This window comes from Scyliorhinus canicula, chromosome 11, assembly GCF_902713615.1.
Source record: "Scyliorhinus canicula chromosome 11, sScyCan1.1, whole genome shotgun sequence".
NCBI classification, from domain to species: Eukaryota; Metazoa; Chordata; class Chondrichthyes; order Carcharhiniformes; family Scyliorhinidae; genus Scyliorhinus; species Scyliorhinus canicula.
In genome coordinates, this window is record NC_052156.1 from 35,454,502 (window position 1) to 35,481,985 (window position 27,484).

Below are 27,484 nucleotides of genomic sequence, written 5' to 3' on the forward strand. Positions count from 1 at the left end.
GTGCCCTCCCCTGACACAAACTTACCCTTTGGTTATGAAAGGATCCTCCGTGATGGAGCCCAGCTGTTTGATTGTTGGCAGCTGCCTCTATGGTGCTGACGCTCCCAGAGTTAAAGCAAATATTTCTAAGAACCAACTTAAAACATTGAACAAATTCAAGCATACGATAATAATTGGGCATAGCTCACTTACATCCGAATTTCTTCAACCTTTTGCACCAGAAGTACAGGAAGTACATTAAAACCTTTTTGGTACAAATTGACAGAAAATTCCTGCAAGGCATATCTTTAGTTTCCAAATGCATCATTTAATTGAAATCTACTAATATTAGTACATTAACGTTTCATTCAGGATACACGTAAAATAGTTCAAGGTAACAGCATTATGACGTTATTTAGCTACAAGTGAGAACAGAACAATGCTATGGTTAATATAACTACTTATCTAACTTGAGTTACATCCCTGGAAATTGGGACAGTCAAGTTTAATTGTCACCAGAGAAACTTAGATTAAACAGATTTATGCATTTTGTGTCTTTCGTCCGCTTAGTCTATCCACAGCCTGCATCAACCATCATATAGCTGGAAAGTAAGGGCCTGTGTTAGTGCAAGCCACTTCAGAAAAAATGAGTTATTTTGCTTGAGGCATTTTCTACTTTCTCCCACTTCCCACTTAATTTCCACATTTGCACAGAAGGTTTCGGACCATAAAAACCGCAGCAACAAAAAAAAAGAGAAAATTATAAATACGAAAGTGGGACTTTAGTCCCACTGGCTTGTAAATATTCTTGGTCAAAGTTTTATTAATGATGTTAGTCACATGTTTTACTATGATAAAGAAAGAAGCAATTGCACAAGTGAAATTGGTTCCGTATCCACCACAGATGGAAAAATATCCAAAATAGGCTTTCTTGTGGCGCAGTAGACCGAGTTCCTGCCTCTGAGCAAAACGCTCTGGGTTTGAGTCTCACTCCAGGACTTGATAGCCAAGGAAGGTGCATTCATAACGCAGCCAACAGACTACCTGCAAAATCCATCCAACACACACCAGTGGCAGGCGATAAGTGTGGGAGACACCCCTGGTCAGCCATGCTTGATGCAGAGTGGTACCCCTCAATTTCTACGCCTTTGGCAACAGGCTTGTGACCTGTTCCAGGGAAAGTCTCGCTATGGGAACAGACAGAAGTCTGCCTTGTGCACCACTGGATGCGTGAAGAGAAACAAGAATAAGGGCTTACAGTATTACCTGTAAACTTTTTAGATCCTCATCACAGATAGTATTGCTAACCAGAATATATCAGGAAAGGATGAAGAGGCTGCAGAAAAGGCCTCCCTTCTCTTGACCCAATGGTTGAGGGGGTGACCCAACAGAGATCTTCCAAGTTATGGAAGATTTTGATAAGAGTGGCGACAGAGAGAATGACTCCTCTGATGGGGAAGGGCAAAACTAGAGGCCATCAATGTAAGATAGTCACCATAAAATCCAATAGGGAATTCAGAAGAAAGTTCTTGACCCAGACAATGGTGAGAATGTGTAACTGGCTAGCGCAAGGACAGTGGCTGAAATCAATAATATAAATGCATTTAAGCATTTAAGCAGAAGCGAGACAAGCACATGAGAAGAGGATATGAGTATTACGACAACAGTTTTAGATGAGGAAAGATGGGGGAGGCCAAAGTGAGGCAAAAGTGCCAGTAGTTGGACAGAATGGCCAGTTTCTATGCGGTATTACATCTGTAAAGCAACCTAAGGAATAGGAAAAGTAGACCATTCAGCCCCTCAAGTCTAGCGTTCAATGTGATAAGTTTATCATGTTGGGGAGAATACAGCAAAGAAAAATGACCCCTGACGATGCATCGAGGGATCTCAGGTTCTGGCTATTCGAAAGCACAATAAGTAGCCACAAATAAGAAATTCAGCAGATTGTTCCACAACTCCTCAAGCCCGACTTAGCAGCAAGTGTCAGTTTTAAACTGAAAAACACTATACATTTTCTGCTCATTTCACATCGCCCTACACCTCAGCGTTGAAAGTATATTTCAATTAAAAATGACATTTAATCAGCACCAAGAAGTTGAAACCTCCTGGGCAATTCCCACGTAGGCCCACTCCTCAGGAATTCCACAGTGTCCCGATCCTGATGCGCACCTTCGGTCATACATCCAGTCTCCGATGATCTGGGGACCGAAGGGTTTGGGGGAATGTTTCAAGAAGACCACCTCTCATTCTTCAGAACTCTGGGGAATATCGGCCCAATCTACTCGAATCACTTCAAATCGGACAGTGAAGCCACAGTAACGTTTGAATCAGTTATGTAATTCCTCCAGGCCAGAAAATATGTGAAACGTACAAACATATCTTCCTGTATTTTCAAACATGATTAAATTCAGACAAAAGTAAAACCGCAAGTTAATGCTGCAGTTACTTCCTTTGTGTCATTGTCTTCACTCAGAAAAGGATAAATAGGTCACTGGCAGTTTTTATAAATGCCGCAGTGACAAAAACAGCTTTCGGGGAGTTTTTGACCAGTATGTATTTAAAAATAACAAACTATTTAACTATTTTCTATCTATCCCAGTGCTAATTTTGAAATTGGTTTCCATGCCATAGATTCCTGGACATTTACAGCACAGAAGGAGGCCATTTGGCCCATCGTGTCCACACCGGTCAGCAAAGACCTGATTGCACGAATCCCATTATCCAGCGCTTTGCTCATAGTCCTGGAGGTTATGGCAGCACAAATGATTATCTAAATACTGAAATGCTATCAGAGCTTCTGACTCAAGCAGTGAGCTTCAGACTCCCACCACACTCTGGGTGGACAGGTTTCTCTTCAACTCCCCTCTTAGCCTTCTCCCTCTTACCTTATTTATGTCCCCTGGTCATTGACTCCTCTACTCATGGAAAAAGTGCATTCCTATCCACCCTCTCTACGCCCCTTTAATAATCTTATACATCTCTATCAGACCCCTTCTCAATCTTTCCTGGTTCAAGAAAAACAGCCTCAGCCTATCCAATCTTTTCTTATAGCTCTGGTCCTCCAGCCCAGGAAGCATATGGTAAATCTCTCCAGTGCAATCATATCTTTCCTGCACGCCAGTTCTTTCCAGTTGTGGCCCAACCACAGCTTTATTCAGTTCCAGCATGAATTATACAAGTGCAGGAAATTTATACTTCCAATAGGACTGTCAATTTCACCAACCTCGGCAAATGCTACTTCAGTGGGTCAAAGGCGTAAAACTGGTCAACTCCATCTCTTTGATTAATAATGTGGTGTAACACTTAAAGACCTAGAAACCCTCCCCCAACCCGAGTTTAGGGAACACAGCACAAACAGCCCCTGAAGCAAATAAGGGGAAAGTAGGAAGAATGGTCAGAGGGTTTTTTTTTGGTTTTTTTTTTAAAAAAGGGTCTTAGGGAAGTGGAGTGGCAGAGATGTTTGTCGAGGCAATCCCAGGGAGTGAGGAGGAGGAGGCAATGAAAGGTGTGGCCACTAATGATGAGACAAAGGATTAAGGGAGCATTACAGGTCAGTACCAGAAAGCCCCAAAATTATGAAGAATGGGAGAGAAATACGCACAAAGGTGATATCTTCAAATTTGAGATGCTGGAGGGGATGATAGATCAGTGAGAACTGCAGTCTGATGGGCAAGCAGGACTGAACTTTAGGATAAGCTGAGGTTAGAATCTTAGAATCCCTATAGTGCATAAAGACGACTTTCGGACCAGCAAGTCTGCACCGACATTTTCGAAAGACCACCCTACCCAGGCCCAATCCCCCGCCCTGAATGGATTTTAATAGATGGAAGTCCAGCTAGGAATAGTCACATGGTGCAAAAGGCATCAGCTTTCAGCAATAAATCTGCAAAGCAAGCAATGGTGCAAAAACTCAAAGGATAGAAATGAAACAGTTTCTTGAGAAAAGGAGACAATTACAGCATCCTTCAGTGCTATTAATGCCTTCCTTTATTGAATTTGTGCGTTTCCCATTCCACTCCCCATCAAAAAGCTCACAATTGCAACACAGCACACCATCCTGCCCTACTATCTGCATTTTCTTCTCTCTTCTGAAAGTGCAGCTTTCAGATTACAGCAATTCCCACTTTCCCAGCGCCATGTCTGAGGGCAAACAGGAATTTTAAAGAAAATTGAATTTCAGTGCCAAAAGTGCCCGCAAATGCATTGAAAAACATATCATAAATACCTCGATGGATGAAGTGTGAGAGTGACAGAGTCAACAGCGGTCCTTGCAGTGGGACTTTCCAAGCTAACATGTCAGAATACAGAGTAATGACCTAAATGATCCTGTGCGCTGGCAGCAAGCTCATTTATTTTCTGTGTTACAAACTACTTCCTGCTGTTGGAAGCAAAATGGTATATTTTCAACTGAGTTCCGAGTAAAAGCTAATCACAGCCTGATTAGCTTAAACTAAGTCTTATTTAGCATTTTCACTCTGTAGCCTTAAAAGCACCAACTTTGAATTTGTTTGATTTATTTACCCAGAACAGCTCTTCAACAGCCCCTTTCTAAATACCTGTAAACCTGAACAATGGAGATAAGATTGTCCAATTTTTGCTACATTAGCTGATCTCAGTTAAGATGGAAGTACAGCCCTCAGCATATCAGAGTGAGAAAGAGGATGATCAAGTAAATTTCTAATATGGGTGTGAATACGTGTCATGTGTCCATGTGTGATATGCAACCTCTCCCAGTGAATAAAAGCTAATAACTCACCAAGATCAAAGCTCATACATTACTTTGGAGGACACATGAGGCGGAATTCTCTCAGCACGGGGCTGGGCCGGGGAATCCCTGCATCCGGACAAATCGCGTCATGCACGCTCTGCGGAGAATCGGCGCCATTGGCGCCGGCGTGGTTGGTGCAACACCGGTCGGGGGGGCGATCTACACTAACCGCCCGCCGATTCTCAGCTCGGGATGGGCCAAGCGGCCGCCATAAAAACGCCGAGTCCCACCGGCGCCGTCCATACCTGCTCTCAGCCGGTGGGACCTCGGCATGGAAGGGTCAGGCGGGCGGCCTGTAGGGAGTGAGGGGGAAAGAGGGGCCTCCGATGTGGCCTTGGCCCGCGATCGGGGCCCACCGATCAGCGGGCCGGCCTCTCTGGCTGGGGGCCTCCTTTCCTACGCGCCAGCCCATGTAGTCCTGCGCCATGTGAGTCGGGGCCGGCGCGTTGAAGGAACCCACTGCGCATGTGAGCATTGGCGCCAGTGCCACTACGCATGTGAGCGTTGGCACTGGTGCCACTGCGCATGCACGGATCCCGCGGTGCCCAGTTCGCGCCGGGATCAGCAGCTGGAGTGGCGTCAACTGCTCCAGTGCCGTGCTGGTGGCCCCTTTCGTGGGCGGAAATTAGTCGTCGGGTCGGCCCGTTCACGCTGTCATTAAAACGCGATGGAGTTTACGACGGTGTGGACACTCTGCCGCGGTGGTAAGTGAATCCCGCCCATGATATCTATGAATCCAACACAAGGCAATGGTTTTACAGTTTGATGAGGGGAGAAAAACTGGTTAAAAACATAGCTCGGACAGGGGGCCCTGGGCGCAGAAGGAGCCGGTCGATGTTGGAGCTCCTCAGGTGAGCGGCTGCTCAGAGTGAAGCCGGAGACCAGCTGCGGGCCATGGACACGCCGCCTCATCCCGTCAAACTGTTCGTATACGACCTTTCCCGGGGCCTGGCCCGCCAAGTTCAGCCCTGTGATGCTGGGAAAACAACTTGATGGAATATGGCACACTGCAATTGTTGTCAATGGAGAGGAGTTTTTCTACAGGTCCGGTGGAATTGCTAACTGTCAGCCCGGTGGAACTTTACTTGGGCCGCCTGACTCGGTCATTGATCTTGGGACCACTGAAGTGACTGAGGAGTTAATCATGGAGTACTTATCATCTCTGGGCGAGTGTGCTTTCAGGGGGGAGTGCTACAAGCTGTTTGAACATAACTGCAATACGTTCAGTAATGAAGTTGCCCAGTTCCTCACAGGGAAGAAGATTCCATCCTACATCACTGACCTGCCTTCTGAGGTCTTATCAACCCCTTTCGGCCAACTCATTAAACCCATCCTGGATTCGGTTCAGATTCAGCCAGTGGCAGGAAACAGCTTCAATGAACAGAATCCAAGCTAGTAGAAGCAATCTGACTGCGGACACTTGTACAGTCACTGGCCTCGCAGAACTGTACAGTGATTTTCCAAAACAAAAGTGAAGGTTTCCCTTCAAGTATCTTTCATCTCGTATCTAACTTAACATAGGACGTTGAAAAGTGGTAGACATGCTTTTTTTAAATGTTTGAAACGTGCATCTTATACAGAAATACGGGACTCTTACAATGCAATACATCACGTTATCATGCTCCCCACCCTCGTCAGCTGTCTCTCAATGAACTATACCAAGAGGCAGATTGAATCCTCTCTTGCTTTACAATAAATTTATTCCTCACTGCCCTGACTCCTCCAAAATAGGCCACCAGCATGGAAATCTTGTCAGTGTTCATCCACTGTCGTGCCAGCATCATTGCCAACATATTGACCAGTGCAGTAAGGTAAAAAAAAAACATAGCTCCAAGGATATGTTTAGCTTTAATATCGGTATACCTCCTGAATAGATTATTAATTAAATGCGCAACTCAAAATGATCTATTAAGAATTTATTCTACAACAGTGACAATGAAATATTACTCAATCTTAAAACTCTCACAAGGCATTTGGGAGTTAATTGTTCTCCTAATCTCTGCATGCCAACCCTGCATTTCTCCACTTCACACACAGCTCATTCATCAGTCATAGGGATTGTTTATTTTTCTTTTTTATTCATTTAGAGTAGCCAATTATTTTTTCAATTAAGGTGCAATTTAGTGTCGCCAATCCACCTAACCACCACATCTTTGGGTTGTGGGGGTGAAACTCACGCAGACATGGGGAGAATGTGCAAACTCCACACGGGCAGTGACCCAGGGCCGGGATTCGAACCCGGGTCCTCAGTGCCGTAGTCCCAGTGCTAATCACTAGGCTACATGCCACCCTTGTTTATTTTTCTAATATTCTCTGCCAAATGTACAGACAATTAAGTGAAAGTTTGCGCCACCAGGCACTATTGTTTTTTCAGCACAGCTAAATCCATATTTGTGCAGTCTTGCTTCAGTTAATGTTAAAATTCTTTCATATTTGTCACCCAGACCCCTTGATATTTCAAATGTGTGAAGTACAATACTGTATTCATTACATCTCAGACACACTTACTTTATGCACCATCAACAATTTTCTTTTAAACTGTTCAAGTTTTAAGAATTGAATGCCTTCAACTAATTATGGGTCAATGAAGATAAGCACATTAAAGACAACAGGAGAAAGGATGTTTCTCTCGTTTCCACAATGAATATGAGCAACTAAAACTGTACCCAAATCAGCTAAATACCAAACCTTATATATCCTGTTATGTAGTCCATCAGTGTCCACTCATCAACAACCAAGTATAACATTGCACTAGGAATTCTGGATGTTACTCTATTCTACTACATAATGCAAATAACAAGAATGAATAGTCTAAAACTATAGTCATGGAAACCAGAAAGTGATTCAAGTGTCAGGTAGAATCATAGGACACGATCCAATTTAAAAAAGATAGGGTCCATTCTGGGCAGGATTAACGGGTTCAAGGGCTGGGAATAACCTCACTGTGTAACGGCACTCTGTTCTTTTTTCATGCCTGGTGGAGAACGTCCCCCCCCCCCCTACCCAAGGCCACACTTGGCATCATTTGCTACACGGAGGAGCTCCGACGAACTCTCGAACCACCGATGCAACCCCCAAGACCCTTCCCCAATTCACCTATGAGGGGGTCAACGAGCCTGGCAGTGCTACCGGGCATTCACTCTGGCTGCCAGGATGGTACTGCCCCGGTGACTCTGCCAGGGTGACCGAGTGGCAGTGTCAAGGTGCCACCACAAGTTCCAGGTGCCACCCTCCCTGGAGGCTGACCACCCAGGGCCCTCTAATCACCTGGGAGACCCCGTTCCCGCAAGTACCATTCCACTTGGTCCCTACACACTGGGACGTCACCCTGGTTAGATCTCGTGAGGCATATCGGCCATTAGAAATCCTGGGAGAGGCCACACCTGGGATATACCAGTTGCGCGCGCCCCAGTTCTGGCGGGACGTGGCCGGTAGATTGCACCCACAGTGTAAGAGAACCTTCCAGTGTTGCTCAGGTTTCTGGAGCAGTCACGTGATATTTAGCTGGTAAACTGGCTTATCCATATACTTCCACATGGCTGAGATAAAATAGTAGCAAATTGCTTTGAAATTTAATGTCAGAACAATGTAGATAAAAAAGCCAGGCATTTAAAAAAAAACTCTTTAACCTGTAACAAAACATGAAAGTGACTTGTTATACACGAGACATATGTACACACATGGATGACTTGTAGTGGTGTCCATTGTCATTTGGAGACCATGTAATGCACAATATATTGTTCTCATGGCAAGGTGGAGCCTTGTCCCTTCAGAACACAAAGTCTACCTTTTTTGAACAGATTCAAATCAGAGTTTAGCGGACTATAATTATGATTTTACATTTTCTTGATTTGTGAATTCAGGGATGCAGATACTGTGACTGAGTTTTTTAGTTTTTGAGCAGTGTCCCTTGATGCCTTTGTTCCTTTACAATTACTTTTGGAAGTTTCACACTTGGGCAGGAAGTGGGAATTGTACAATATAAACCTTTCATGGCAAATAGTTCTCTGTCAGTAATAATTGATTCCTGCATGATGGTGGATAAGTACACCAAATATTGCAAGTGCCACTTGAAGCACGGAGGGTTAAAATGCATAAATCTGTGTAGCAAAACCTCAAGTAGAGGAACTGATACTCACTTATAAAATTAAGAACAGCAATGCAAGATAGCAGATAATACCCATTGGATCTTACAACCACATTGCATACTTATTGTCACACGGGGACAGAAATAGGCCATATAACCTTTGGAGTCAGTTTATTGGCACTAAATATGACCTCTAATATGAAGGAGTTTTATCTAAGTTTGCTAACTTGCACTCTCAGATTATGTTCCTTTATTTTGGTTACCTCGACTGGAGGAATAGATCATTTGTTATCTGCCCTACCAACCCATTCATCATTTAAACACTTAAATCAAGTTAACTCTCAACTTCTTCCACAGGGAATATAATCCAAGTTTACAAAGTTTTTTTTCAATCCCTTTCAACCCAGGTATCATTCTGGTGAACTGTCAACAACAATTTGCATTTCTAGTGCTGGCTGTATATTAACTGAGTTTAATGTGCGCCACCTGTATCCAATTAACCAGGGATTCACCTGGGCTCCTACAATTAGGAACAGACTGGAAGTGGGTTTGGAGATGTACGTTTGTAATGTGTATCTCAGCCAATAAATGCTTATAAAATTGTAAATATTGGCTCTTGTTTTATCTTTCACTGAGCTTTGTGCTTTCTGAGTACCACCAGAGCACTTTTAAACGTGTCTCAAAGCAATTCACAGAAGCACAAATCAGGCAAGAAAATTAACAAGCAGCCAGAAGAAGTATTCGGATGTATGATTAAAAGCTTGGTCAAAGAGGTATGTTTTAAGAAGGTATTAAAATAGTGGAAGGAAAGCTACGGCAGAGATATTTTGAAAGGAAATTCCAAAGCGCAGGGCATAGAGGGCAGAAGGCACAGGCGCTAATGGTGAGATCCAGTTGGGAGAAACACAAATCTCGGGTGGTTAAGGTTCAAAGGTTAGAGGTCGGATGGAGCCAAGGCCATGGAGAGATTTGAACAAAAGGATGTGTTTTAAATTTAAGGCATTGGTGACTCAAAAGCCATTTACATTGGCGTGCGCAGGGGCAATGGTTGAATCGGACTTAATGCGAGTTAAGGTTGCAGATTTCTGGATGAGGTCAAGTCTACGGAGAGTGGAGAATGGAATGCTGGCCAGGAGCACATTGGAATAGTACGGTCTGGAGGTAACCAAAGTATAAATGAGGGTTTGGCCAACCAATTGGTAGCATTGCATAGAGATTGAAGTAGGAGAGCCAGCACAGTGGTTAGCACGAGGACTACAGCGCTGAGGACCCGGGTTTAAATCCCGGCCCTGGGTCACTGTCCATGTGGAATTTGCACATTCTCCCCATGTCTGCATGGGTTTCACCCCCACAACCCAAAAACGTGTTGGTTAGGTGGATTGGCCACGCTAAATTGCCCCTTAATTGGAAAAAGAAAATTATTGGATGCTCTAAATTTTTTTATTTTTTTTTAAAAAGAAATTGATGTAGGTGGCCATGCTGATGAAGACAGAGTGGTTCAGAAGCTCAGTGTCAAATAGGGCACCAAGGCTGCACACAGTCTGGTCCAACCTGAGATAGTGACTTGCGAGGTGGGATGGAATTTGTGACAAGGAAACAGAGAATGTATCACATGTCAAATACAATGGCTTGAATACACCCAGGGCGGTATTCTCCCCCCCACGCCGGGTGGGTGAATCGCCGGGGCGCCGTGCGAATCACGCCATGTCGCCCTGAACCCCACACGTGATTCTCCCACCCCCCCCGAAACCAGCGCCCCGTGAATCGCGATGGACCGCTCAGAGAATCGCGGCGATTCTCTGGCCCAGATGGGCTGAGCGGCTGCTCCGACATGTTCTCGCCGCACCATCCACCCCTGGTCGCTGCCAGCGGGAACACCGGGGAGATCCTTCACCGGGGGCTGCCGTGATCCGGGGCTGCCCCGATCGGGGCCCACCAATCGGCGGGCCAGCCTCCCCCCTCCCCCTCCGGCCTACCTCCTTTCGCGGCCGGCCCCAGAACACCGGCGCCATGTTGGTGAGGGGCTGGCGCGTTAGAACTTTTCCGCGCATGCGCAGGATGGCGCGGCCCAACTGCGCATGCGCAGGAATGAGCTGCCCCAACTGCACATGCGCAGATTGGCGCGACACCCATTTGGCGCCACGTAGGAACGCTGGAGTGGCGTGAACCACTCCAGTGCCGTGCTGGCCCCCTGTGGGGGCCAGAATAGGTCGTGCCCAGGACCTGTTCGCACCGTCGTGAAATGCGTCGGCGTTCATGAGGGCGCGGGCACTTAGTTCCGGGAGCGGAGAATACCGCCCCAATGTTTCAGTGAAGGAAATTTCTGCTCATCTCGTGCGAGATCGGTTGGATTAGCAACTTTAAAGCAGGATTGAGTGTGGCTGTGGTACCAATGTGCATGTGGAACCTGGCGATGGGAGAAGAACTTTAAGGCTGGCTGGCGGCAAACCTTATTTGGGGTGGAGAGATAGGAAAGATCTGGTGAGGTGAGGATGGTGGGGGACCCTGATTTTGGGAGGGAAGGCAGGTAAGTGGGAAGACACTTACCTGCTGGATCGAGCAGCCCTCAACTCACTTTAGCTACTGGGTTTCCGTAGACCCAGAAAACATGACTCACCGGCATAAAATTTAAAATAGGATCTACGTTTAAATGACAAACCCACTCTGCGAATGTGTTGGTTCACCAACACTTTGCCTGGCCTCTGTTAAAACTGGAAGGGCTCAGGTTTGAGGTTTATAACGTTTTAATATTTCAAACCCAGTTTTAATGACTCAAGCCTGCCCACTTTTGGTGCTTTCAAATGGCTGACTGCAGCCAGGAAACAGATAAAAGAAAATTATGTGGATGCTGGAATGGTGGATTCTGAAATCTGAAACAGAAGCAGAAAATTCTGGAGAATATCAGCAGGTTTGACAGCATCTGTGGAGAGAGAAGGGAGCTAACATTTCGAGTCTGGATGAGTCTTTCTCAAAGCTCGAGAGAAGTGGAAATATGATGAGACTGTTGTTGGGAGTGGGGTGGACCAGTGGGGCTGGATAGAGGGCCAGCAACAGGTGGAGACTGAAAAAGATGTTGTGGACAAAAAGGACAAAGGGAATGTTAATGGTGGTGATAATGACTTAGAAGGTGCTGATCGTGCACATTAAGAGATCTAAATGTCTTAGTAGCAGAACAGGGGTAAGCAGAGTGTCAAACAACAACTTGGGACAGGGAACAAATGGCCCTAGTGGGGTGGAGTGGGAAGAGGGGAGACAATGGTGAGGGGAAAACGGATGGATGGAAGAAATGAGAATAAATTGATTGAAACAAAAATGGGGTGAAGGTGGAGGGGAGAGTTCATAGTCTGAAGTTATTGAGCTCAATATTAAGTCTGGGAGGCTGTAACATGCCTAATCAGAAGATGAGTTGCTGTTCCTCCAGTTTGTGTTGGGCTTCACTGGAACATAGCAGCAGGCCAAGGGCAGACAATGGACATGACAGCAGGACAATGCGTTTAAATAGTAAGTGACAGGAAGATTTGGGTCCTGCATGCAGACGGACCAAAGGTATTCTGCAAAACGGTCACCCAGTCTGCATTTAGTCTCTAGTCTAGTGGGGTAGACCACATTGGGAGCGACGAATGCAATAGACCAGATTGAAGGAAGTGCACATGAAGTGCTGTTTCACTTGAAATGGGTGTTGAGGCCCTTGGATGGTGAGGAGGGAGGAGGTAAAGAGGCAGATGTTACACCTCCTGTGATTGCAGGGGATAGTGCCATGGGAAGATGGCGAGCTGTTTGGGTGATGGAGGAATGAACCACGGTATCCTAGAGGGAATGGTCCCTGTAGAATGCTGACAGGGGGGGTGATGTGAAGATGTGTTTGGTGGTGGCATCATGCTGGAGTTAGCGGAACTGGGGGAGGATGACCCTTTGAATGTGGATGCTGGCGGCGTGAAAAGTGAGGACAAGGGGGGACCCAATCCTGGTTTTGGGAGGGAGGGGTTAACCACAGTGGGTGGGAAACCACGATTAAGGAAGAATGAAGACATGTCAGCAGCACAGCTTTGCAAAATGGCATCAACAGAACCGATGCGACGGGGGCAAAGGAACTGGGAGAATGGGATGGAGTCTTTACAGGATGTGGAGTGTGAAAAGCTATAGTTGACATAGCTGTGAGAGTCAGTGGGCTTGTAATGGATACTAGTGGACAGTCTATCCCCAGAAATAAGAGATACAGATGTCAAGAAAGGGAAGGGAAGTGAAGTGTCGGAGATGGAGTATGTGAAGGTGACAGAAGAGTGGGAATTGGAAACAAAAGTGATACATTTTTCCAGGTCCAAACAGGAACATGAAGCGGCACAGTAAGAGTTGTCGATGTACTGCTAAAAGAGTTGTGGGAGGGGGCCGGAGTAGGGCTGGAACAAGGACCCATTATGTCACATTGTCTTTTTCGTTCTTCCGACCAAAATTATTCACTTCATACTTCTTTATATCAAATTTCACCTGTCACTCGTCCACCCATTCCACCAGTCTGTTTACGCCCTCTTGAACTTTATCACTTTCCTCCTCACAGTTGACAAAACCTCCCAGCTTTGTGTCATATGCAATTTTTGAAATTGTGCCCTGTAGATCTAAATCCAAATCATTAATTTATATCAAGAAAAGCAGGGCTCCTAACACCAACCTCTGGGGAACCCCACTGTTAATCTTCTTCCTGTCTGAAAAACAACTGTTGACTACTATTGTGTTTCCTGTCACTCAGCCAGTTTCATATCCATGCTGTCACTGTCCCTTTTATTCCATGGGCTTCAACTTTCCTAAGAAGCTTGTTATGTGGCACTTTGTCACATGCCTTTTAGAAGTCACTGTACACCACATCAACTGTAATACCATCATCAAAAAACTCGAGCAAATTGTTCATGTCAACTTTGCCCTTAACTAATCAGTGCTGGACTTCCTTAATGAGTCCACATTTTTCCAAGTTCTCCCACATGGGGTTAAACTTACTGGTCCTTTAATTTGCAGGGTTTGCCCTTGCACCCTTTTTTTGAACAGGTGTGTAACATTTGCAATTATTCAGTCCTCTGGCACCACCCCTGTACTAAGGAGGATCGGAAGATTATGGCCAGTGTCTCTGCAATTTCCACCCTTCCTCGGTATCCTTGGATGCATCTCAAGTACAGCCAACCTATTCAATATCACCTCTTTATTTTTAGCCAAGCCATTGCCTTTTCTTGAACCATTACTTAGGCAGCATCTTCTTCCTTGATAAAGACAGATGCAAAGTACTAATTTAATCAGCTCAGTGATGTCCTCTGCTTCTATTTCTGCTTTTTGGTCCCAAATTATCCAGACACCTCCAGCGATCTTTTTACTATTTATACACCTGTAGAAGACTTCTTGATTCACTTTTATGTTGGCTCACTGACACATTGCTCTTCTTGGTTTTTACCCTCTACCTTCTATAATCAACCTGGTCCTCTTGTCATCAGTTCTAATGAAAGCGCATCAACCTGAAACATTAAAGACTAGATTCTCGGATCTCTCCCATGGTTCTCGACGGCACGCCGTTCATTGGGAGGTGGGAGTCTCTGCTCCTGCCATCTGTCAATGAGATTTCCCATTGAAACCACCGCACGCTGTGGGGTGCGCTGCCGGCAGGAACAGAGAATTACCAACGGCCGGAGAATTCCGGCCATTAGTTCTATTTTTTTCCTCCACATTCATTGCCTGACCTGGGTATTTCCAGCATTTTTATTCTTATTTCAGATTTCTATAATCCACAAGATGGGGCCAGATTAAGAGTGTGTGCAGTTTTAGATTCCTTACCCAAGGAGGGGAATTGCCCAGGCAGGAATACAATGAAGATTTATTAGATTGGGTCCTCCGATGAGGGATTGTCCTACGAGAAGAGATTGAGTAGTCTAGACCTATATTCCTTGGAGTTCAGAAGAATGAGAAGCGATCTCATTGAAACATAACATTCTTAAAGACCTAAGCAGAGTAGCTGCTGAAAAAATGTTTCCTCTGACTGGCAATCTAGAACATCAGGTCAGAATAAAGGGTCCGCCATTTAGGACTGAGATGAAGAGAAATTGCTTCACTCAAAGTGTTTTAGATCTTTGGAATCAGCTCCCCCTGAAAGCTCCAGATTCTCAGTTGTTTTACATACATACATACAAAAACAGAAAATGTTGGAAAAACTCAGCAGGTATAACAGCATCTCTGGAGCGAGAAGCAAAGTTACTTGTTTCTCTCCCCACAGATGATGCTGAGGTTTTCCAGAATTTTCTGCTTTTGATTCAGATTTCCAGCATCCGCAGTATTTTGCTTTTATTTAAATACACATACATATTTGTGAGCAAGAGTAGGTCATTCAGTCTCTCGAGTCTATCCCATATTTGGTAAGATCACCAGTGATCTGATTGTAGTCTCAACTCCAGTTTTCTGCCTGTCCCTTATAACCTTAGATTCTTAATAACCAAGGGAGTTAATCTAACGCAGCCTTTAGAATATTCTAAGATCCTGCCTCCAAAGTTCCCTGGGGAATAGAGTTCAACATGCTAAACGCCCTCAGAAAAAAAAATGTTCTCCTCTTCTTTGTAGTAATGGGAGACCACTTATTTTCAAACCGTGTCCCCTAGTTCCAGTCTCTCCCACAAAGAGAAACATCCCTTCAGCATCTACTCTGTCAAGTTTCGTCAGGATCTTGTGTGTTTCAATAGTGTTTCAATAAAATCACCTCTCATTCTTGGAAACTCCAGTGGATAGAGGCTCAACCTGTCCAATCTTTCATCATAACATAGCCCCATTATCCCAGGAATCAGTTGAATGAACCTTCTCTGAATTGCTTCTAATGCAATTATATCCTTTAAGTCAGGATATCAAAACCATACGCAACACTTGAATGTGTAAAACTTCCCTACTTTTATATTCCATTCCCTTTGCAATGAACACCAACACCAATTTGCTCCATCTTGCTTTTTGTGGTTTATAAGACCATGAGACATAGGAGCAGAATCAGGCCACTCGGACCACTGAGTCTGCTCCACCATTCAATCATGGATATGTGCCAGGATACCCCCATCCGTCCGTACCATAGAATTCTGCAGTCTCTCTCCATCCAAATAACGTGCTTCTATTCTTCCTGCCAAAATTGACAAGCTCACATTTTTTGACATTATACTTCATCTGCCAATTTGTTTCCCCCACTCACATAACCTATCAAAATTCCTTTGCAGACTCTTTATGCCCTCTTCACAACTTACTTTCTTACCTATCTTTGTGACATCAGCAAATTTAGCAACCATACAATCTGTCCCTTCAGCCAAGTCACTGATATAGATTAGAAATAGTTGAGACCCCAACACTGATCCCCGTGGCACTCCACTCATTACAGCTTTCCAACCCGAAAATTACCCATTTATTCCTATTAGTTAACCAATACTCCTTTCATGCCATGTTATCCTGACACCATGAGCACTTATTTTGCATAGTAACTTTTGATGTAGCACCTTATCAAATGCCTCCTGGAAATCAGTACATCTACAGGTCCCCCTTTATCCATCTTGCTTGTTACTTCCTCAAAGAAGTCTAATAAATCAATCAAATATGACTTACCTTCACAAAGCTATGTTGACTCGACCTGATTGCATTAAGATTTTTTAAGTGTTCCTCTATAACCTCCTTAATAATAGTTTCCAGCAATTTCAAATAACAGATTTCATCCAATCTACATGCAGATGAAAATCATGATTATTGGAGTATCTTTTTTTAAAAGCCCCGATTATTTCTTCTAAATACTTCATCCTATAGTGTAAACTTTGTTAGGGTATCTATGCACTGCACAAATGACTTACTACCTTTGCTTTTTTTTATTTCTACCCAAACTGATTCTACATCTTGACCTTTAGAACCAAGGTCAGTCCTCACTACGAATGTCATGTTCAATTAACAGAGCCATCCATCACCTTTTCCTAGCTTACTGTCCTTCTGAAACATCAAGTACTCTTGAATATTAGATCCCACTTCCGGTAGCGGCAATGAACAGCTGAGCCGCACGTTCGGCGGCTCCCGATATCAACGGACTTCGGGGCTTTTTTAAAGGCCCCCAACGGACCTGAGGAGGCAAATCCCGACGGGGGAAAGAGGCCAGGAGTCGCCCCAGTGGCTCCATGGTGCAGACCAGGAGCGGGGCAGGGAGAGAATCGGGAGAAAAAACACTTAGAAAAAATCGGGACCCGAAGGACAAAATGGCGGCCGGCGAAAGTTTCGAGGAGCTGAAGAAGTGGGTCCAGGAGCAGCAGACGACTCTGCTGCTCTGCTTCCAGGATTTGAAAGTGGAGCTGCTGGAGTCCATCAAGGTAACCAACAGGGAACTGATGGAGACCCAGATGGCCTAGGGGGCTGCGATCCGGGAGCTGCAGCAACAGGCCGCCGAAAGGGAGGACGAGGTCGCGGCCGTGGTGGGGAAGGTGGAGATGCACGAGGCGCTCCATAAAAGATGGCAGGAGCGGTTCGAGGAGTTGGACAACCGGTCGAGGAGGAAAAATTTACGGATCCTGGGCCTCACGGAGGGGCTGGAGGGGTCGGACCTAGCGGCCTATGTGGTGGTGATGCTGAACACGCTGATGGGGGCTGGGTCCTTCCAGGGGCCCTTGGAGTCGGAGGGGGCCCACAGAATTCTGGCTAGGAGGCCCAAGCCGAACGAGCCGCTACGGGCGGTGTTGGTGAGGTTCCACCGGTTCGTGGATCGTGAGTGTGTGCTCCAGTGGGCCAAGAAGGAGCGGAGCAGCAAATGGGAGAACACGGAGGTGCGGATCTTCCAGGACTCGAGTGCGGAAGTGGCGAGGCGGAGGGCCGTGTTTAACCGAACGAAGGCGGTGCTCCACAGACGGAAGGTGAAGTTTGGAATGCTGCAGCCGGCGCGTCTGTGGGTCACCTATAAGGATCGACACCACTACTTTGAGTCCCCGGAGGAGGCGTGGGCCTTCGTGCAAGCCGAGAAACTGGACTCAAACTGAGGGTCCCCCGGAGGGGGGATGCTGTAGAATACTGTATTTATTTATACTGTATGTGTATTTGCGGGGTTTAGGGTAAGATGTGGGGTGGCGTCGTACGGGTGTTTTTTTTAAAAAATGGGTTTTCAAGCAGGAGTTGGGTGGACGGGTTCGGACTGAGGGGTAAACGGGGTGTTCGGGGAGCTGGTGGGGGGGACTGACAATGGGAGTGGCCCTGGAGGAGGCAGGGCCCGGCAGGGCGAAAGCGCGGGCTTTCTGCGGGGTTCCCGCGCTGGGAGAGGGCGGGTTTTTTTATTTTCCCGCGCAGGAGCGGGGGAGGGTGGACTGGTTGATGGGCACAATGGAGGAGGGGCAGTCCCACGTTGGGATGAGCCGAAAGTAGGGCGGGAGCCGCCGGGGTCAGCAGAAGATAGCTGGCTCACGGGAGTGTTGTAGAGGGGGGGGGCGCGCGGTTAGGAGGGGTCCTAGCCGGGGGGGGGGGGATAGCGGGTTGCTGCTGAAAAACGGTTAGGAAAGGAGCTAGAGGATGCAGGGGGTGCTGGAGGGGCAGGGGGGGGGGGGGGGGGGGGAGTTGCCGCCGTAGGGAACTGGCAGAGCATGGGACGCTGGCAGGGGGTGGGCAAGGGATGGGGTATGGCTAATCGGCAGGGGAAGGGGGCAGGGAGCCCTCGGATCCGGCTGATAACCTGGAATGTGAGGGGGCTAAATGGGCTGGTCAAAAGGGCCCGAGTAGTTGCGCACTTGAAGGGGCTGAAGGCGGATGTGGCCATGCTCCAGGAGACACACCTGAGAGTGGTGGACCAGGTCCGGCTGAGAAAGGGGTGGGTGGGCCAGGTATTCCACTCAGGGCTGGATGAGAGGAGTAAGGGGGTGGCGATCCTGGTGGGGAAGAAGGTGTCATTTGAGGCATTGAAGGTGGTGGCTGACAGTGGCGGGAGATATGTGATGGTGAGTGGCAAGCTGCAGGGGGAGCGGGTAGTGTTGGTGAATGTTTATGCCCCAAATTGGGACGATGCGGGGTTCATGCGGCGTATGTTGGGCCACATTCCGGACCTGGAGGCGGTGGGCCTGATCATGGGTGGAGACTTTAACACAGTACTGGATCCCCCATTGGATCGATCCAAGTCCCGGACGGGCAGGAGGTCGGCGGCGGCTAAGGTGTTGAGGGGATTTATGGACCAGATGGGTGGGGTGGACCCTTGGAGGTTTGCGAGGCCAAGGGCCAGGGAATACTCGTTTTTCTCCCATGTACATAAGGCCTACTCAAGGATTGATTTTTTTTTCCTGAGCAGGGGGCTGGTGTCGAGGGTGGAGGAAGTGGAATACTCCGCCATTGCCATTTCGGATCATGCCCCGCACTGGATGGATCTCGGGCTGGGGGAAGAGAAGGACCAACGTCCGCTCTGGCGCATGGAGGTGGGGCTGCTGGCAGATGAGGAGGTGGCCGGGAGGGTCCGGGGTTGTATTGAGAGATACCTCGAGGCCAATGATAACGGGGAGGTTCGGGTGGGGACTATCTGGGAGGCATTGAAGGCGGTGATGAGGGGGGAATTGATCTCCATCCGAACCCATAGGGAGAGGGGGGAGCAGAGGGAAAGGGAAAGACTGATAGGGGAGATGGTGCAGGTGGATAGGAGATATGCGGAGGCCCCGGAGGAGGGATCGCTGGGGGAGAGGCGTAGCCTTCAGGCCAGATTTGATCTACTGATGACCAGAAAGGCGGAAGCCCAGAGGAGGAAAGCACAGGGGGCGGTGTACGAACACGGGGAGAAGGCGAGCAGGATGCTGGCGCACAAGCTCCGGAAGCGAGACGCGGCTAGGGAGATTGGGGGAGTGACGGATAGAGCTGGGAAGGTGGTGCGGAGGCGGGTAGAGGTCAATGGGGTCTTCAGGGACTTCTATGGGGAACTGTACCTGTCTGAACCCCCGGTGGAGGAGGGTGGAATGGGGCGCTTCCTGGACAAGTTGCGATTCCCGAGGGTGGAAGAGGAGCGGGTGGAGGGACTAGGGGCGCCGATTGAGTTGGAGGAGGTGGTCAAAGGGATAGGGAGCATGCAGTCGGGGAAGGCGCCAGGGCCGGACGGGTTTCCGGCCGAATTATATAAAAAGTATTTGGACCTGTTGGGCCCCCATTTGGTCCGGACCTTCAACGAGGCAAGGGAGGAGGTGATCCTGAAGCGGGACAAGAACCCTCTACAGTGTGGATCATATAGGCCGATTTCGCTGTTGAACGCCGATGCTAAGCTGCTGGCAAAGATCCTGGCCACTAGAATAGAGGATTGTGTGCCGGGGGTCATACATGAGGACCAGACGGGGTTTGTGAAGGGAAGGCAGCTGAACACAAATGTGCGTTGAACCTCAATGTCATTATGATGCCGGCGGTGGAAGGGGAGGCGGAGATAGTGGTGGCGTTGGACGCGGAGCAGGCCTTCGATAGGGTGGAGTGGGAGTACTTGTGGGGGGTGTTGGAGAGGTTTGGGTTTGGGGAGGGGTTTATCCGGTGGGTGAGGCTGCTTTACGAGGCCCCGATGGCAAGTGTAGCCACGAATAGGAGGAGGTCGGAGTACTTTCGGCTGCATCGGGGGACGAGACAGGGGTGCCCCCTGTCCCCCTTGCTCTTCGCGTTGGCGATTGAGCCCCTGGCCATGGCACTGAGGGAGTCAGGGAACTGGAGGGGCCTGGTGCGGGGTGGGGAGGAGCATCGAGTGTCGCTGTACGCGGACGACCTGTTGCTATATGTGGCGGACCCGGTGGGGGGGATGCCAGAGGTGATGAGGATTCTTGGGGAATTCGGGGGTTTCTCGGGGTATAAGCTGAACCTGGGCAAGAGTGAGGTGTTTGTGGTGCATCCGGGGGATCAAGAGGAGGGGATTGGTAGGCTCCCATTGAAGCAGGCAGGGAAGAGTTTTAGGTACCTAGGGGTCCAGGTGGCGGGGAGCTGGGGGGCCCTGCACAAGCTCAACCTCACAAGATTGGTGGAGCAGATGGAGGAGGAGTTTAAGAGATGGGATATGTTACCGCTGTCACTGGCGGGTAGGGTGCAGTCCGTCAAGATGACGGTGCTCCCGAGGTTTTTGTTCTTGTTCCAGTGCCTCCCCATCCTTATCCCAAAGGCCTTTTTCAGGAAGGTCAACAGCAGTATCACGGGTTTTGTGTGGGCGCATGGGACTCCGAGGGTTCGAAGAGTGTTCCTGGAGCGAGGTAGGGATAGGCGGGGGCTGGCATTGTCCAACCTCTGTGGGTACTACTAGGCGGCCAACGCAGAGATGGTGCGTAAGTGGGCAATGGACGAGGAGGGGGCAGCGTGGAAGAGGATGGAGGCAGCGTCTAGTGTGGGCACGAGCCTGGAAGCGCTAGTAACGGTGCCGTTGCCGCTCCCTCCAACGAGGTATACCACGAGCCCGGTGGTGGCGGCTACCCTCAAAATTTGGGGGCAATGGAGACGGCACAGGGGAGAAATGGGGGGCTCAATGGAGGCCCCGATACGGGGGAACCATCGGTTTGTCCCAGGGAGGATTGATGGCGGATTTCTGGGCTGGCACAGGGCAGGGGTTAGGAGGTTGAGGGACCTGTTTGTGGAGGGGAGGTTGGCGAGCTTGGGGGAGTTGGAGGGGAAGTTTGGGCTCCCCCCCGGGGAACATGTTTAGGTACATCCAGGTGAGGGCGTTTGCCAGGCAGCAGGTGGAGGGGTTCCCCTTGCTGCCCCCGCGAGGGGTGCGGGATAGGGTGCTCTCGGGGATGTGGGTCGGAGGAGGGAGGATCTCGGACATATACCGGGTAATGCAGGAGGTAGACGAGGCCTCGGTGGAGGAACTGAAGGGGAAGTGGGAAGAGGAGCTGGGGGAGTAGATTGAGGAGGGGACGTGGGCGGATGCCCTGTAGACAGTGAATTCCTCCTCTTCCTGTGCGAGGCTTAGCCTCATACAGTTCAAGGTGCTGCATAGGGCCCACATGACTGGGACGAGGATGAGTAGGTTTTTCAGGGGCGAGGACAGGTGTGCTAGGTGCTCGGGGAGCCCAGCGAACCACGCCCATATGTTTTGGGCATGCCTAGCGTTGGGGGAGTTTTGGAAGGGGGTGGCAAAGGCAGTGTCGAGGGTGGTGGGATCCAGGGTCGAGCCAGGCTGGGGACTCGCAATTTTTGGGGTTGCAGTGGAGCCGGGAGTGCAGGAGGCGATAGAGGCCGGGGTCCTGGCCTTTGCGTCCCTAGTAGCCCGGCGGAGGATCTTGCTCCAGTGGAAGGATGCGAGGCCCCCAAGCGTGGAGGCCTGGATCTCGGATATGGTGGGGTTCATTAAATTGGAGCGGGTGAAATTTGGCCTGAGGGGATCAGTACAGGGGTTTTTCAGGCGGTGGCAGCCTTTTCTGGACTTCCTGGCGGAACGGTAGGAAAAGAGGCCGACAGCAGCAGCAACCCGGGGGTGGGGTTAAGGATAGGGGGGAGGGAGAACTGTGCACATGGGTGTGTGGAGGGTGCTATCTCTCTCTTTTTTGGTTTTTCTCTTTGTTCTTTTTCTTTGTTGTTGTTCTTTTTTTTGTTCTGTTTGAAGTTGCTCTTGAAGCTAGGGGGGTATTGTTCATGGGGTGTTACCGCAGTTGTATGTTAATAGAGCTAAGATGATTATATTTTGTAAAAATTTCAATAAAAATTATTTTGGAATATTAGATCCCAGCCTTGGTCACCTTGCACCCACATCTTTGTATGGCTATTAGGTCATACATATTTATTTTTGTTACAAATACTACAGGCATTCGGGTACTGAGCCATTAGATTGTCTTTTTATTATTTTTGACAACTTGGTCCTCATCTCCTGGCACACACAAATTTGTATTCTGTCCTTTCCTGCCATGCTCTGTTTATCATTACCCTTATTTCTACCTTGCTCCATCACCTTGGCCTTTCACTTTACCACATCTTCCTTCCTGTGATCTACCCCTCCACCTGGCCCACTATTTAGTTTAAAACCCTCTCTACTGCCATAGATATACGACTCACAGAACACTGGTCCCAGCACAATTCAGGTGAAGACCGTCTCAATGGTACAGCTCCCACTTTCCTCTGTACTGGTAATTTTGCCCCACAAATCGAAACCAATTCTTCCAACACCAATCTTTAAACCATGTATTTAACTTGTTAATCTTATTTACCCGACGCTAACTTTCTTGTGACTCAGGTAATAATCCAGTGATTATTCCTTTGAGGCTCCGGATGGAATCCAAGACTGAGGCCAATTTGTGGGTACGAAGGGAATTAAGGGATCTGAGGATATTGCAGGGACATAGAGTTGAGGTAGATCAGCTATAATCTTGAATGGCATAGCCAGCTTTAAGTACCAAATGAAGTATTTAAATCCCATATTTTACTCATTACTGTTTTAAAAAAATAACTTTATGTCTTCTGGTGTCTCGATTTCACTTTACAGATTCCTGTACATCTGGCATTAAATCTTACTTCTCCCCTTTGAATGCAATAACAAAAATATTGATCAAGTATATTTAGCATGTCTTCAAAAATTGATTGAATATAGAACAGTACAGCACAGAACAGGCCCTTCGGCCCTCGATGTTGTGCCGAGCAATGATCACCCTACTCAAACCCACGTATCCAACCTATACCCGTAACCCAACAACCCCCCCCTTAACCTTACTTTTTTTTTAGGACACTACGGGCAATTTAGCATGGCCAATCCACCTAACCCGCACATCTTTGGACTGTGGGAGGAAACCGGAGCACCCGGAGGAAACCCACGCACACACGGGGAGGACATGCAGACTCCGCACAGACAGTGACCCAGCCGGGAATCGAACCTGGGACCCTGGAGCTGTGAAGCATTTATGCTAACCACCATGCTACCGTGCTGCCCCCAATTGTAATGGGCACATTTCCCATTCTCTTTGATCCTGATGTGTTTAGGGTAAAAAACACTGCAATTACCCATGACACAATCTGTAAGATTTACCCTACATCTGCCGTCCTCATTATTTTTTGGTCTCTTCATTGGTTTCTACAATCTTCCCACTCTTCATTCCTGTCACTAATTCAAACTCTTAGATAAGACTTGTATTTCTGATTTAACGTTAGTTCTAACCACTCAAACCACAGTTACATCAGCATTGGGTTTTGTTCTGTCTTTCAGCCATTATGAGTTTATAGTTGGGTCTGATAATGCCACCATTTCATCTCCACAGATTGGTGAATTGTACTGTTGTTAGATAGAGCATGTCAACATATATTGCCAGCACCAGGATTAATTGTGTTACGTTCATTGATTGAAGTCTCTGCAGCACCCGTTGCTCAAATGAAGAGAAATGTGAAAAGAAGAAAACTTAGGGAGGAAATACTGATTGAGGTACATTTTCTCACTGCACAGGAATTTTCCAAACCCTGTGTTTCTACCCAGTTGTGTTTGTCAGCAAAAAGCAAATACTTCAAGAATATTTAAGTCCCCAATTCTAGGAAGCTGCTCACAATTTACTGTATTATTTTCTTTGCTCATTGTAGCAATATGGATTATGAATACGTCTAATAATGCTAATCTGGCAACAAACAATGTATGTGTGAGTATTTCAAGATTTCATGGAAAAAAACATGTTTAAATATTGCATTCCGAACTATTGCCCACAAACTATTGTGTGATATGTTCAGCTGCGTTCATAGAATCCCTACAGTGCAAGAGGTGGCTATTTGGCCCATCCAATCTGCACCAACCCTCTGAAAGGGCACTCTACTGAGGACCACTCCCCTGCCCTTTACTCGCACCCCCAGCAAATTGATCATAATCAATCCACCTAATCAGTACCCTCGTGATTAAAATCTCTGAAAATAACATCTTACCTTAATTGTTTCTGACTGTTCAATCTTAGACACTTCTGCTGCTTCATTTTCTTCACTGCTGCCCTCATCCATATCACTGTCATCTTCTTCCTGGGTGGAATCTCTTTTTTGTTGTATTTCAGAAACATCATGAGTTTTGATCTCCGTGTCATTGCCATTGTCTACAGAATTGACATTCTTTTTCTCATCGATGCCCTCTTCATTGGGAAAAACTTCACCTTCCCCACTACACGAGGGACTATCAATCCCACTGTCTCTGTTGGGTATTTTACCATTCCCATTTTGCTCCAGAGTAGACCCACCAATTTCAGCTGCAACACTAGCCTCTTGAGTCCTGGTTATGCCCGTAGAGTTATTGTCTTGTCCATCACTTTCTGTCATTACAACACTGCCCTCATTTGAATGTTCCATCACTTCCATGCCTGTTTCATGTTCATTCGAATCAGTTTTATCTGTGGTACCCTCAGCTGAGCCAGCTGGTTCCAATTCACTGTCAGATGCTGCACCTTCCGAGGAGTCCTGAGATCTTTCCATTTTGAGGGACAAAATCAGCTGGTTTCTTTTAGCGATCTCTGGACTTAGTAGCCTGCAGTAACAGATTGACAATTCACATGGACGCAAGGAACTCAGTTTCCATTAAATCCAATACAAAGGCCACATTACGACAGATGTTGGAAATCCAAAATAAGAACACAAAATGCTGGAAATACTCAGCAGGCCAGGCAGCACCTATGAGGAGATTTTCTGTTTAATCGGAAGATTTTTTAGAAGCATTGAAAGTATTACAGTCAGAGGCTATTTGGCCCATCCTGTTTCGGTTTATATTCCTATTCACTCTAAATTTGAGTCATTTTTGATTTTATTCAACAATATACAGACCAAATTTGCCGGTATCCATGATTTATAAGAAGTTTTTTTTTTAAAAGTAGGAAAAAATAATAGCTTTTCTATCAAGTCAGAAACAACATTGAACATCATCAGTGTATTTGGCAACTAAGTTTTTTGAGGATATTACTAATGTTAGTATTATCCATGGATTTAGAGAAGAGATAAATTCTGGGCAGTTCATTTTGAATTTCTACATACCAGTTCAGGAAACAGAAGCTGAATACAGCCATTTGAACCAAAACAACAACATTTGACTGCCTTATTCCCCAATAACTGGCTCAAAAATCAAGGTTCTACTTACTTGACTGGCTCTGCCTTCAAAATGGAAATATTCGTTTAATAATGTAAAATAAATGAGCTAATCGACAAATGGAAATAAAACTATTACTTGGTGGCCCAAGATATTATCTTGGAGAATTATCCAAGGACTGATTTGTTCACATAGCAGTACAGAATAAAGGGCATTGGTACGGGAAAAACCTCAAAATTAACCTGGTGTGGGTAACTAAAAGCTGATTCAATTGCAGGAAAAATGTTTTCCTTAGACAACAGCCAACTTCACTATTTGGTTTGTGAATAGGGCGAAAATGTTATTTCTTGTTCGAAATCTCAGGTAAATATTTTAGGAAATTATTTGAAGATTGCCCAGTTTTCAGTGAAGCGGGCAACAACATTTATAAGTGCAGCCACTCAGCCTTCGGAAAATCCTCTTAAACGGTTTCCAATATAAATTTAATTGTTTCACAAAATGTAAATGAAGTATTTCCCTCAGGTGCTTAAACAACAGAGCAGTGGTGGTGAAAGCTATAGTCCCACCCTCTGTAATCTCACTTACTCCAGCAGGGTGATAGAAAAGCAAACCTTATCCAAGATGGATCAATAACATTTTTTAAAAGCTTAACAAGTAGGTAGACATAATGGCTTACCTGACACTTTCAAATTTCTCAATAAGTGAGGAGACACAAGATAATCCTGGTGTTTCTTTGCTCTCAGCCTTGGAATAGGAGTTCTTTGTTAGCTTAGGGACAGCTGGTAGAGGCCTCGATGGAGCTGGAGGAATCAGCTGAAATGGTTCTTCGTAACACAGGGCTTGGAGGTGGACAGGCTTAGGAGGTACTGATATAAAAATACGGACAGTTATTTAATGCTGAAGTTCTTCTTTACAACTCACCTCGTGTCTTCATAAATCACTCCTCATCAAGAACAGACCAGCAACAAGTTTTCATTTATCACACTCCAGGTTTCTGCTTTGTGCTGCAAGATCCCATAACATACCCTGAAAGGAACCTGTAAGATTTTAACTTCATGTTTGGTGAGACATTCCCTTACTATACTCCATTTTTAACCTGTCATTCAGAGACATATCGCACAACGTTCAATGATTGAAAGTTGGACTTGTGCTTCCTTGTTGCTAGAACAGGAAGTACCGAAAAGGATTAAAAAAAAGTGTGGTTTTGTAACCATGAGTAAAGGTACTGCAGCACCCAAGGCAAAAAAGGCAATTATAGTCAAATAATTCACTTCATTTTCTTCCACTGCCATGAATATGTCAACTGTTTTATTTTTCATTAATGGATGATTACACAGTGGGTTGATCATTATTGCACTGTTGCTAATTTTTGCGATATGTACTCTGCACATGTCTTTCTGGGGGTATGTTCAGCTCCTCCACAGCTTCCTTCCTCTTTCTCAGAAAAAGTATATTGAATTCAAAATCAACAGTTACATTCAATAAGTCCAGCAAAATACTAGCCCGTCTGTAAGAATTACAAAAAAGAAAGACAAACTTACCAGCTTAAGTATATTGTTATGATGTGTTGCTTCTAAATATTTGCATATGAACCAGTCTTAACTGTTTTACGTAAGCAGTAACCATAGCAACACATTTGCAATTTGAGGCAGTATTAAAATTGGGCTGTGATCAG

The 27,484-nt window shown here is 46.7% G+C and overlaps 2 protein-coding genes across 4 annotated transcripts in view; one reads left to right on the forward strand and one right to left on the reverse strand.

Moving 5' to 3' along the window:
* The window catches only part of LOC119974000 (FYVE, RhoGEF and PH domain-containing protein 3-like), a 351,115-nt gene that overhangs the window by 112,685 nt on the left and 210,946 nt on the right, over nt 1-27,484 (reverse strand). For all 3 annotated transcript variants that reach the window (XM_038812760.1, XM_038812759.1, XM_038812761.1), the window contains exons 3-4: nt 26,486-26,675; nt 24,672-25,257 (exon numbers count right to left, since the gene is read on the reverse strand). In XM_038812760.1, coding sequence (XP_038668688.1) covers nt 24,672-25,257; nt 26,486-26,675 — 776 coding nt within the window. The remainder of the gene's footprint in view (nt 1-24,671; nt 25,258-26,485; nt 26,676-27,484) is intronic.
* On the forward strand, nt 5,642-6,457 carry LOC119974001 (desumoylating isopeptidase 1-like). The gene is given in 2 exon segments (XM_038812762.1): nt 5,642-5,704; nt 5,706-6,457. Coding segments are annotated over 2 exon segments (501 nt in total). The 3' UTR covers nt 6,144-6,457.